Source organism: Larimichthys crocea, unplaced genomic scaffold (genome assembly GCF_000972845.2).
Source record: "Larimichthys crocea isolate SSNF unplaced genomic scaffold, L_crocea_2.0 scaffold270, whole genome shotgun sequence".
Taxonomy (NCBI): Eukaryota; Metazoa; Chordata; class Actinopteri; family Sciaenidae; genus Larimichthys; species Larimichthys crocea.
Window position 1 is genome coordinate 298,850 of NW_020853564.1, and position 13,928 is coordinate 312,777.

Genomic DNA, 13,928 nt, shown 5'->3' on the forward strand with positions numbered 1-13,928 from the left:
CTTTGGAGCACTCTGTGTTCTCTGGAAAACCTTTCTAATCTTTAAAAACCCTTTTTGGCGGTTTAAGTTGCAGCACTTTTGGTGCTTTGAAGAACATTTTTATGTTTAATATTCTTCTTTTTCCTTTTAAATGTTCTTTGGAAAATTGATCACTGGTTCTTTAAGTTGATGCTTTGCAGCAACTGTTTTTTTGAAGAACCAAAGTAAAAGGTTCTTTGAAGAACTGAAAAAAAATGTTCCCTATGGCATAACCATAAAGAACCACTTCAGGTTCTAATTCTTTATTTTCAGTCCGTCTTTACTTTGAGTTCTCTGAGAAACTTTTTGCCCTTAATAAGCCTTTTTTTTTTTTTTGCTATTTAAAGTTCTTTGGAGAACTGAATGCCAAAAAAAAGGTTCTCAATCACATCTCATCTCACAATTTGCAACACCTTTGATGCTAGGAAGAACATTTTTATGTTTAATAATTTTTCTCCTTTAAATGTTCTTTATGTTGACCCTTTGCGGCAACTGGTTATGTTCTTCCTTAATTCAGGTTCTAACTCAAACCTTTATTTTTAAGGGTGTACAATGATGAGAGGAGTGATAAAGACTGCTCTTAAAAGCAGTTGATTGTTGTCATTCATGAGAATATTCCATTTATCATGTGATCAGAAGCAAATGAATGTTGCTCTGTGTCTGCTGGATCGCGATCGCTCTATAAAATGTGTAACTAAGTGGTGATTAAAGATTAATCGACTATCCCAAGTGACTGAATTATCAGGTCATGCAGGATTAAGTCTCAAAGCAATCATTTTTTAAATCTTATGATCAAATAACATGCATTCTTTTGAACTGTGTCAAAATGAGTTCTCTGTGACTTCAGTGGGAAAACACAGATGTCATGGGGAACATTTCCATCCAAGCTCCCTGGTGAGACAAACAAGAACAAAAGCACAGTGTTGTCTCACACAGAACATGTAGGGAAATACTGCACAATGCCAACTAATTTCTACTGTATTGAATAATACTCCAACATAGTCCTGCCTCGGGACTCAGTTTGGTTTCTGTGCATCACAACAACAACAGCTGCAATTCAGATGACTTCAATGAGAATTACAATCAAGTTCCGTGTCATTTAGAGTCTGAGAGACAGAATGTATTCTGTAAAATCAGAGCCTCACCAGGTGATGTGTTTCTGACAAAATTACCTTTGTGCCACAGAAAGTTGATGTTTGGCTATGAACACACAATCAATTCTAGGAAATGTATTTATTTATTTTCATTCATTTTCATTTTCACAAACAAAATGTAACACAAAGTGCTTCACACAATAAACACTCAAGAGAATAAAATGACATACCAAGTGATAGAAACAAAATTAAAAATATAAATAGTAACAAGTGAAGGTTAGATAGAAGTTTTTCTGTGTCACTTGGTCCCTACATGTCTGAAACAGCTGCTCTGTCCTGTGGTGTGCCCCAGGGTATGTATGTATATATATATATTCCTCAAGTTCAGGTCCTCTACCAGAGACCTGGGAGCTTGAGGATTCTGTACAGTATCTTAGCAGGGCTTACCGGTTGTCCCTTGTACACGACTAAAAACAAAAGGTGCCTTTGAAGCTGTGGCTGCAACGCTTCCTGTTCCTGCTCTTCCTATCGACATATGTTCTGTGGTGTCTGTTGTAACCTTAAAAAAACAGCTTCATTCAAACTGGTCTTTCTCTTGCCTACTGTATAATGCTGTGTGTTGTCTTCATGTTCTGTTATTGCTCATGTTTTATTGTTTTGATTTTATTCATATTGCTCTTGTGAAGCACTTAATGATTTTGTTCTGTGAAAAGTGCTAAACTACAGAAGCGTATTGCATTCGCTTAAAAAAAAAGTAATTCATTTTTTGGTTTGGGTTGAGTAATTTTTTTCCCCTGTTTTTCGTGGTCATTTTTTTCTGAATTATCGAGATACTTCAAAATCCTGTCCAACCTCTAAGTGACGCCCATGGATCTACGGTGACTCCTGCCCAGCACGTATATGCCCTACTGTCAACCTTCTACCATACCGGGTCAGTAAAGGTTAGGCATGTAATTAGTTACACTAAGGGTAAAATACTTGTTATGTTTTAGACTTTATCCTTCTACTGTAAGCCTATTGCTCAATGTAGCAGGTAAGAGATAGACGAACATGTCTATGGGCATGATTTCAGTTGTCAGGTAAGCTAACAGTTTTGTTTTCATCATGCTGGACATTGTTGCTCATCAAAAATGGATCGCCTTTCAACAACAAACAACTTCTATGTTAGTATTCTCATGTTATGTCTCTATAGTGTTAGCGTATACTATTAGCATATAACCTAACGTTAAGACGACTGTCTCGTTCTCCTTGTGCCAAGCCAATATAATGAAAGAAAGGCGATTCATTTTTGAGCAATAGGCTTACAATAGAAGGATAAAGTCTAAAACATAATAAGAGTATCATACCTTGTGTGTAACTAAAACTGTAATCACATGCCTTACCTTTATTGATATGGTATGGGGCAGGAGTCATCATAGATCCACGGGAGTCACTTGCAGGTTTTATGAATGTGAGACTGTCCAAAATTTGTAGAAATCTCTCCACGACCTGATCTTGTCCAGCTCCAGAGACATGGACTTCTGGTCCTCTCAAAATATTCCAACAGGAGTAATCCCCAAAGACAAAAGAAATTAGTTTTTAGTGAATAATCTCATTATTGTTATAAAATAGTATATACATGTGTATATACAAGTGTTGATATGCCAAGCCCTCTTCCTCTTTCCTCTTTATATCTGTTATATGTTTGATATGTGATATACACCACAGCAATAATTTTTTTGTTTGGTTTCTCATGAAGGTGTGACTTTACTTTAAAATGTATGATTATTATGTTTTTATCTGAGTTTGTCATTGTTCATGTAATATTGTTTGTTTAAATAAAGATTTTTTTAAGGAAAAAAAGTCGATACAGTAATTCAGAAAAATAATGACTCAGAAAAACAGAAATAATTACCCTAAAAAACAAACCAAAAAATAAATTACTCAGATTAAAATGTATAAATAGACACATAGATACAGGGCCGGTCCTAGCTATGGGCAATGTGGGCGGCCGCCCAGGGCCGGGGAGTTTGCTTTTAAAAATATGAACATTCTCTGCTGCCTACTGGTCTTCATGGCGGCTGTTCGATAGAGGTGGCAATAAAAGGATGTCTCACCTTGGGTTTTAGTTCTGATTTTGGGGTAATCATAAGACTGAGGGTTCTAGAGAGTTCATAGGTGAAAAGCAAATCTGATAAATAGGTGGGACATAGATCATTAAGAGCTTTATAAACCATTAAAATCGAATGGTAATGTGTGCAGCTGATCAATATTCTTCTTAGGGAGACCAAAAAAGCAAGGCAATAGTCAGTCATACAGATAATAAAGGTGTGTATTAATGACTCTGTTTTGGCTTCAGAGAGAAATAGTCACACTCTGGCAATGTTCCTATGATGATAAAATACTTTCATAGTTATGTTTTTAATACAGGGTTCAAAACTAAGATGTAAATCAAAGGAAAGAGTTTTTTACTTGTTGACAGTGCTTGTAGTTTCATATTGAGTTTTTCTCTCTGAGTTTCAGTACCAATAACCATTTTTCTATCATCTATTGGTCCTGAGTCATCAGGAGGTAATGTAAAGCTGTGTGTGTGCAATTCAAATTGATGTTGTGTCTCCTGATGACATCCCGATCATGTTTCCAAGTGGCACCCTGAAAATGTTAAAATAATATAATCTGAAATTTAACCCTGTTTCTGTAAAATTCTCTCTTTAAACAGGAGGAAGACTGAAAATGTTTTCTGGTTCACTGCAATGTTCTTAGACTGGCACAGCTGTTGGTTCAACAGGGTGGGATTACATAAATAAAATTTATGGCCGGAGCTGATTCAGAGGCTTATTCTGCAACTGTGATTTCAGTTAATGCGAGCAAAGTGAGATTTTGCACGATCGCTAATTCAATTCAGGTTTGCGACATTCAGTAGAAATGCGAATTGTCCTAGTGTGTATAATTAATTAAAGAAACTTGAAAAGAGCACACTTGACTGATTGACTTGTGTGAAGAATACAAAAAGAGCACAAAGACAAGCTTTGTGAGCCATGCAAACAGCTCACATATTGCACTACAGTTCATTTACATCACAACATGCTGAGGCACTGTTGGTTGTGTCTAAAAATGTATTATAACAAATAATGACAAACATATGTTATCATATTCATGAGAGGATATTTCTTATTTGCAAGCTTTTGACAGCAGCCTATAAAGGAATACTAATACCAATACCAATACTAACACTAATACTAATACTAATACCAATACTAATATTAATACTACTACTACTAATAATAAAAACAATAACAAAAAAAATAATAATCATAATCATGATATTAATAATAATTACAGCACAGAACAAAAGAATAGTAGTAACACAAGGGCATATAAAGGGAAAAGCTGACATTAAAAAGGTAGGTCTGGTTAAGGGTAAAGGGATAAAAATAGAAAAAGGGAATAAAAGACTCAGCATAGCCAACATAACAAAAGGGGAAGTCTGTAAAAAGTTCACTGATTCAGCAAGTCTTTTCTCCTTGTAGTGGCATGTACAGAATATAAATAATATAAAAAGAACATTAAAATAATTATAATAGTGTTCAATTTAGTAGTGTTAAGTATCAATTTAATTTAATGCAAAGTATTTTAATTCTACAAATTGTGCGATACATATACAGCACATAGTATCCTCCCTCTACTGGTTGAAACCGGGCTATGACAATTGAATTTTGCTATTGGCTGATCTGGTGGCAGGTGACATACAAGGTGGCAGCTTTCATCACCGACCTCCCTCATATAAAACCAACATCTTACTTTGTGTGCCCGCAAACACAACAGAAAGTGAGACCTGCAGATGATGGTGGGACTTCACCTACCTTGGACCACAGTGTCGTCTGATAAACATTTCTTTTAGCATGTGCATTCATAAAAATGTGAGTTGGAATTTTTTTTCACAGTGTTTAGTTGTTAGTTAGTTGTTCTGTTCTGTCCATGACCTGATTTATATCTATATATTTATTTTTCAACAATACAACCACAAAAAATACAAATCCACAATACCCAGACTGAAGCAAGCCTGGTAAGAAAGATAAAAACAGATATGATATGACAATCTGGGCAGTGTGTGTGCGCATCTGTGTGCTTATCTGTGTGTGAGAGAGAGTGATTAAGGGCTGCTTAGTTTATCTGAAGATGAAGTCCATGTGCCTAGACATCTTTGCCAACTTTGTCTTTGCCTACAGTTTTATGAGCCTCTTCCTTGAGTGATATAAGAGCCAGAGATGAAAGTTTTCCTTGCTCCATCTTGTTGCAGCTGTGGGTATTCATACATTTTAAGGCAGAAAAAATACCTTAGGTGACTGGAATGGTCAACACCAATTTCAGCAGTTTTGTTGCCTCTGAAACCATCTGTCCAAGGTCATTTTCATCCAGGAAACAAGTGCTTTGTCCTTGACCATCTGAGAACTATAGAATCTGGCGAGGTTGGCCTTTAGCTTGACAAACTCAAAGTATTTGCCATGTTTAGTGAGGTTATGTAATTCTGTCTCATCAATGTTGGCTGACAAATCAAAAAACCTGTTCCAGAAAACTAAATAAAGAAAGAAAGAAAACTTCTCCCGAATTCTTGAGTCTTGCCTCCATCTGTACATTTAAGTTGTCCAGGATGTTGTAAATCAGCCTTTATCTCTCGTCTCAGCTGCTCGGCTGCGCCATTCCTGAGAAAGTTCATAAAATGAGGCAAATAACTGGTACTGGCAGGGAGAAGCTTTGGAATGAGATTAGGGCCGTAGTTCATTCCTTTTCACTCAACTCGGCCATATTTTCTTGAATAAGATTGAACACCCCTCAAAGCTCTGCATGGTACAAACCTTGACTTTGAGTTCCATCTGGTAGCTCCTGCCCGTGGAATAAGTGGCTTCACTACTTCTGTGGTGTTTTGAAGAAAAGAAAAGAAAAGAAAAGAAAAGAAAAGAAAAGAAAAGAAAAGAAAAGAAAGACTTTAATGATCCCACACCGGAGAAATTCACTTGTCACAGCAGCTCGTATACACAAGGATGATAAAAAATTACTCACAAGTAAGAAATACCTAGAAAAAAGTCGTGCTGAAGAAAGTCATGAAGTCATGCTGGTGTTAAAGAGTCTGACTGCTGTTGGAAAATGAAGGTTGCTTGCTAAAATAAGCTCTAAGGCCTTTGACAGTCTTAAAAAAGACTTTACACTCAGGAATATCTTTACAGACTGTGGAGGACAGCGCCGGTCCTGGCCACATTTGCGCCCTGGGCGAACCCCCCCCCCCCCCCCGAGAGGCGATCATTTTCTCGTGCGCCCTGACGGCCGCCCGTGCGCCCCTGGATGCGTCGTGCGCCCCGGGATGCGTGCGCCCCCATCGGTCTGTCCGACGCCCCCCTCTGCCTTGTCAACACCCCGCTCCCGGGGCGCCCGCTCCGCTAACTTAATGAGCGGTATCGAAAATTACCGAAGTTTTTTGCTTTTTCGGCCGTTCGTGCGCCCCCCACGGAGAATGCGCCCTGGGCGGCCGCCCACATTGCCTATAGCTAGGACCGGCCCTGGTGGAGGACAACCTTAAGCAGTGATCAAATATTACTTCTGGGACTTTTTTTCTCTAACTTTTACCTATACTGTATTTTTATTGTGATATGAAAACAGATTTAGCTGCATATCGGTGTCATAATGTCTGTGAGCCCGCTTGAACTTGCTGGTCGTATGTAGGAGTTTGAGAGTTTGATGTCTCAGTTCACAGAAGCACAGTGAACACAGAAGTGCAGCTTTAGCTCATAGCACAGTAATGTTTGAGACAGGGTGGTGATATGCCCTTCAATGTACATAACAAACTGTACAGGCGTGACCGTGCATGTGTGAACACACATCCTTGTGATGATATGGTGTGCAAAGACAGAACAGGCGTGATAATACCCCCCACAAACAAGGCTAGCATACAACACAAGGTTGTATGACTTGTGTAGTCTCTGTCTGGACAGACGATACTGACGTTGAGTCATTAGGCTATGAAAAGCACCAAATGCAGCCATGTTTAAACTTATTTTAAGTTACATGAAATCAGATAATATGGCCTATGACATTAAATAATTTCATTTTTGCTAATAGCCGCGGACAGGCATTGCCTATCCTCTCTGCTTGCCTTTGCCTGAAGTGATTGTCCTGTGCATTTTTTAATTTGCCCAGAGAGATGGACCTAGCAACAACTCTGGGCCCACCAAACAAAACAATGAGCATTGCTGACATGTACTTTATACCAAGTACAGTTAAAATCCCACTGCTGCTGCCAGACTAATTGCTTCACTGTCATGGGGCTCATGAAAACTTTTGGTAAGCACACTTTGCACCAGAACTCCCTCACTGCTTCCTTTCCCGTAGCTCCTTTGGATGACTCAATGCTCTCACTTAAATAAATCAGATTTTCTTTTGACCTTTTCATTATTTCAAAACTTTCAAAACCTGTGAAACTAAATCTGCATGTCGTACCATCCAAAACAGACATGGCAATAAGATAAAAAAAAAAATTCATCAATCCATTTGCACACAAAAACAAGCTTTTTTCTTAAAAAAAAAAAAAAATCAGTGTGATTTTGCGGATAAAAGCTGTGGCATTTACGGGAGCAAACGTCTCCAATTGTATCCAATAAAGCTCAACTTTGAAAGATTTGTGCTTATGTAGCCAAACAAAATGTTGTTAACAATCTGAAAGGAGCCCTGTGTGATAAACTGTCCAGGGTGTACCATGTCTCTCGCCCAATGTAAGCTGGGACCCTGATAAGGATAAGCAGGTATGAAGAATGGAAAGTGGATGGATCATCTGAAAAAAACATATATTTTTAGTTTTTTGGCAGTGATTTATTTTTTCCACCCAAAGTATAGTAATCCCCTCTGTGGGCGTGAATATTGTGTTTTCTCTAAATTCTTCACTGTTAATTTATGTGTTCTGTGCCTTAATCTCTACTGTCTTAGTTCTACTAAAAAAATTTTTAGAACTTCCTTCTCATACCACAGAAAAATGTTTTTCCCATCCGCAGCTGTTACATCAAACCACATTACTGCTGTAATTTCTTTCTACACATTGCACATATCCTTTGTACTTCATACTGAGAACAGTATGTAGTTCCTATTTCATGTGTATGATTTTTTACTTTTTTGATTTTTTTTTTTTGCTATGTCTTTACACAGAAATTACATGTGAAACAGTTTTGGATTTTTTTTATACACAAAAAAAAGACTGATTGACAGTGAGTGAGTGATTTTTTTTTCACAAGCTTAGTGCACCATGGATGTAATGTTTATAATCAGCCGATACACCTACAGCTTCGTTAGAGCTGTGTTGCAGACTTATGCCATTTCCCACTAAATGTAAATGTAAGTTTAGAAAATTTCAAGAAAATTTGGACTCCATCCTGATGAATGTGCTGTATCGTATTTATACCCTTACCATAAAGAGACCCTTCATTCCACCCTGCTGCTCTAAGGAACGATACAGGTTCTTCCCAACTGCAATAAGACTTTACAACTCATCTACCTCTGTCAGAGCTATTACTGTACACACCTGCACTAAACCTACCTGTCATCTTTGCACTGTGTACCCTACAACACTCGTACCCTATCACATGTGATGTGTGTTAATATTAACCATATTGATATTATATATCATATTTATACAATATCTTTGTCTTTTTGCACATTCTTGTCTTTCTATTTACATATTCTTATACTCACAGTATATCATTTATAGTATGTATATCTTGTATAGTCAAATATTTATTATGCATATTATACATACTATATATCATATTACATCATATTGCGCTGTTTCAGCGGCTGGATGAGCCCGCAGGTGTGTTTTAGTGACAACTAAGAAAGGAGGCACCAAGAATGAAGGCATGGACTATTGTGCGTACCGTGATTCTGTATGTATGTGCGTGTGTGTATGGGCGAGTGATAGAGCGTGGGAGGGATAGAGAGAGAGAGAGAGAGAGAGAGAGAGAGAGAGAGACGGGGTGGCTTTGAGCAGTTTTCAGAGAGCTCCTGCAGGGACAGAGTGGAGAGGATGTGGCTCTTTTTGCGCACCGGGCTTTCCACTTTTTACTTTCCTCGCTGCCTCTTCAGATTGATTGATTGATTGATTGATTGATTGATTGATTGATACATGCTCTAACATATTGACTGTGACTTCCGTGGACTTATCGATCGTCTGCCTCACAGGGGAAACCTATCGTGGATTGGTTTGAGGTGTAACAGCGGGAGCGACATGAGCGCAGGGACACATCCGAGCCTCAGGATGGACGTACCTATCATCATTCTGCTCATCCACTTGACACACACTGAGATTAGAGGTAAAGAAAAACGGAGGCTAAACAAACCTGCTCTTCTAATACAGATATATCCTTGATGATTGTTGCATTACTGGACTCTTTCTGTAATATCAGGTTGTTACAGGTAGCACACGATATTATCTTTAATCCTAAGTTGTTCATGGTGTTTTTGTGAATGAACATCCTGGTTAAACAGGTATAATGTAGGGTACATTTCTCACCTGCAAAATTAGCTTTTCAACTTTGGCGCATGTGCGACACGCAATCAAAGTTATGTGTCTGCAGATTGAACATTAGTTGCACTATAAACTGTGTTAATGAATCATAAACTCTGCTAATATAGATTAGATATATAGATAGTTATATATATAGAGATATATATATATATATATATATATATATACTCCACACATCTGTTTGAGTTTGACAAATGCAATTTCTTTGTGAATTGTTGCGCAGGTGGAGGACAGACATGAAACAGGCTATGAGATTTTGTACAAGCACTGTGAAAGAAGAGTGGACTCTGCTTTTTTAAAAGAGCTAATTAGACATTAGTTATGATTCATAAGTATGAAGCTGGGATTATTCATGGATTCAATAGTAAATATTCAATACGCATGGATATATCATTAATGTGACATTCACACACCTCTCGGTTTATGACTCACCTTCAGATTTTCTCTTGTTTGGATGAGGTGTGAGGTTTTGTATGATCATTTCTATGACAGGAAAAGACAGATGTGACCTTGTTGTCTTGTTCCACACCGTGGTTCAGTTTGTGTTGTTCAGTCTGCAGCTCATTCACACTGTGCTTCAAAAGGTGAAGGACTCTTTCTAGGAATTTCTAAGAAATCATGTTGATGTAACAAACACCACAGCACAGGTCTGTGTTCAGTTCAGCTTCGTAAATAAAACAACATTGTAAACAGTTTTGATTCTTTTTAATACCACTTGACAGGTCACTCAGGACTAATAAGACCAAGAATTATGCAGCAGCGTCTTCACAAACTTACACTACATCTCTTTACCCCAGTCAGGAGTGTTAACTTATTCAAAGAACTGATTCTCATTTTTTGTAATTAATTTGAAGAGCGCGATTAATGCAATCTTTTCAATTAAGGTGGCGGAGAACATTTATTGTCAGGGATGTTGTGGAGTTTATGCGATTAATCTGGATCAGTCACAGCGTCATCAGGGTCAGAAAGGCTCTGTTATCCGTTATGATGTGGCAAGGAAACGACGACTCCTATAATTGAGCCTAGTCTTTTCCATTTTAATGTGATATATTCAGGCGTATTCCTCGTAAAAGGTGTGTAGACTATTTGTGACAGATTAAGTCTTTTATGACTCTAGGGTGAGGGTGCAGTTGGCTCACCTAGAGGAAATTTCCACATTGAAACAGCAGAGATTACAGCAGCATAAACCCTGGAGCAGAGCTCAGGAATTAGTAAACCATCCAAACTATTCAAAGAATTTATAGATATTTTTGGCTGTTGTGTCCAAAGTCATATAACATTTTTTGGGCTGATCATATCATAGCACAGAGATGGCATGTATATATATGGCATAATAATAGCAATAATAATAATAATAATAATACACATTTATTTATATAGCACTTTTTAAAAAAACAGAATTTACAAAGTACATTGGATCTAACAGAAGGCCACAATTTAAGATCAAGAAATGTAAAAACATAAAGCAGATTCAATGCCACAGAAACAAGCAGAATAATAAAAATTCAAATAAAAAAGAAAGCTATTCATTGATGTCTAGATGCTTTCAAATAAAAAATTGGTAGTAACATGGGGGCACAAAAAGGGAAAAGCTAACATTAAAAATGTAGGTCTGGTAAAGAGTAAAGGAATAAAAAGATGATAATAGATGATAAATAAGAAAAAAAGATTGAGAGATGAAAAGATGACAATATAAAAAGAAATACAGGGTAAAAAAAGATGACATCACAAAAAGGCAAGTCTGTAAAAATTCGTTTTTAAAAGTGATTTGAAAGTTTATTTTTTTTAATTCAGGTTGTTGAGAAGGCGTAGGTAAGGGAGATGTGAATGTATCTTCAACCAATACCGTGCCTGGCTAGGCATAACCCTGGGGGGAGGGGGAGTCCCCCGGCAGTCTAATCCTATGGCAGCATAACTAAGGGATGACCTGAGCCAGCCCTAATTATAGGCTTTATCAAAAAGGAAAGTCTTAAGTCTACTCTTAAAAGTGTTGACTGTGTCTGCCTCCTGAACCCAGAATGGTAGTTTGTTCCACAGAAGAGGAGCCTGATAGCTGAAAGCTCTGGCTCCCAATCTACTTTTGGAGACTATAGGAACCACAAGGAACCCAGCGTCCTGAGAGCGCAGTGTTCTAGAGGGGTAGTAAGGTATTATGAGCTCTTTTGGATATGATGGTGCCTGACCATGAAGAGTTTGTATGTAAGGAGAAGAATTTTAAATTCTATTCTAGATTTAATAGGTAGCCAATGCAAGGAAGCCAAAATGGGAGAGATGTGATCTCTGATCTTGGTTCCTGTCAGAACACGTGCAGCAGCATTCTGAATTAACTGCAAAGTCCTTAGAGACTTATTGGAGCAGCCTGATAACAAAGAGTTACAATAGCCCAGCCTTGAAGTAACAAATGCGTGGACTAGTTTTTCTGCATCCGCTTGAGAGACAATGCGTCTGATTTTAGCGATGTTACGTAAGTGGAAGAATGCAGTCCTCGAAATTTGTTTTATGTGGACGTTAAAGGACAAATCCTGATCAAAAACAACTCCAAGATTCTTTACAGTGGAGCTGGAGGCCAGGGTGATCCCATCTAAAGTAACTAAGTCTCTAGAAAGAGAGTTTCTGAGGTGTTTGGGTCCAATTACAAGAACTTCAGTTTTGTCTGAATTTAACATAAAAAAATTGTAGGTCATCCAACTTTTTATATCCTTAAGGCATGTTTGGAGTTTAGTTAACTGATTGGTTGCATCAGGCTTGATCGATAAATATAATTGGGTGTCGTCAGCATAACAATGAAAATTGATAGAGTGATTCCTAATAATGTTCCCTAAAGGAAGCATATATAAACTGAATAGAAGTGGTCCAAGTACAGAACCTTGTGGGACTCCATGACAAACTTTGGTATGCATGGAGGATTCATCATTGACGTGAACAAACTGAGATCGATCTAAAAAATACGATTTAAAACAGCTTAGGGCGGTCCCTTTGATGCCAATTTAATTTTCCAGTCTCTGTAAGAGAATTTGATGGTCAATGGTGTCAAATGCGGCACTAAGATCTAACAGGACAAGTACAGAGATGAGTCCTTTGTCTGATGCCATTAGGAGGTCATTTGTAATTTTAACTAATGCAGTCTCTGTGCAATGATGCACTCTAAATCCTGACTGAAAATCCTCAAATAGACTATTGTTATGGAGAAAGTCACACAGCTGATTGGCTACAGCTTTCTCAAGTATCTTAGACAGAAAGGGAAGGTTTGATATCGGTCTGTAGTTGGCTAAGACCTCTGGGTCTAGAGTGGGCTTTTTAAGAATAGGTTTAATTACAGCTACCTTAAAGGACTGTGGTACATATCCTGATAATAAAGAAGGATTAATCGTATCCAATAATGAATTACTAACTAGAGGTAAAACATCCTTGAGCAGCCTTGTTGGGATGGGGTCTAAGAGACAGGTTGACGGCTTAGCTGCAGAAATGATTATTATTTGATGAAGGTCGATGGGAGAAAAACAGTCTAAATACATAACGGGTTTTACAGCTGTTTCAAAACTTGCTGTATCAGAATGCAGATCAATGCCTGTTGAGGGCAAGAGGTGATGAATTTTGTCTCTAATAGTTATAATTTTATCATTAAACAAGCTCATGATTGCTACTTAGACCTAAGGGAATAGATGGTTCATTAGAGCTGTGGTTCTCTGTTAGCCTGGCTACAGTGCTGAAGAGAAACCTGGGGTTGTTCTTATTCTCCTCTATTAATGAAGAGTAATAGGCTGCTCTGGCATTACGGAGAGCCTTCCTGTATGTTTTGAGATTATCTTGCCAGACTAGATGAGATTCTTCCAGTTTAGTGGCACGCCATTTGCGTTCAGATTTACGTGCCTCTTGCTTTGGTGCTAGCCTTCTTTGTTTAATTGTCTTCTTTTTCAGAGGTGCAATAGAGTCGAGAGTTGTTCGTAATGAGCCTGTAGTACTATCAACAAGATGATCTATTTTTTAAGGGGGCTAAAGGAAGCAGACAAGTCCTCTGTTACAGTTAGACATGGCATTGAATTCAATACGGAAGGAATCACTTCCTTAAACTTGGCTACAGCACTATCAGATAAACATCTGCTGTAGAAGTTTCTACACAAAGGCTATAGTCCAGTAGTATGAACTCAAAGGTTATTAAAAAATGGTCAGACAGAAGAGGATTCTGTGGAAAGACTATTAGATGATCAATTTCAATGTCATATGAGAGAACATATGTATTGTTGTCTCAGTGCAGGTATATGCACACACAA

At 37.9% G+C, this 13,928-nt stretch overlaps 1 protein-coding gene across 3 annotated transcripts in view; it reads left to right on the plus strand.

The window, feature by feature from the left end:
- The first annotated feature begins 9,116 nt into the window (after positions 1 to 9,116).
- The window catches only part of LOC104936757 (relaxin family peptide receptor 2), a 45,515-nt gene continuing 40,703 nt past the window's right edge, over positions 9,117 to 13,928 (plus strand). For all 3 annotated transcript variants that reach the window (XM_027275989.1, XM_027275991.1, XM_027275990.1), the window contains exon 1: positions 9,117 to 9,442. In XM_027275989.1, coding sequence (XP_027131790.1) covers positions 9,358 to 9,442 — 85 coding nt within the window. In that variant the 5' untranslated portion in view covers positions 9,117 to 9,357. The remainder of the gene's footprint in view (positions 9,443 to 13,928) is intronic.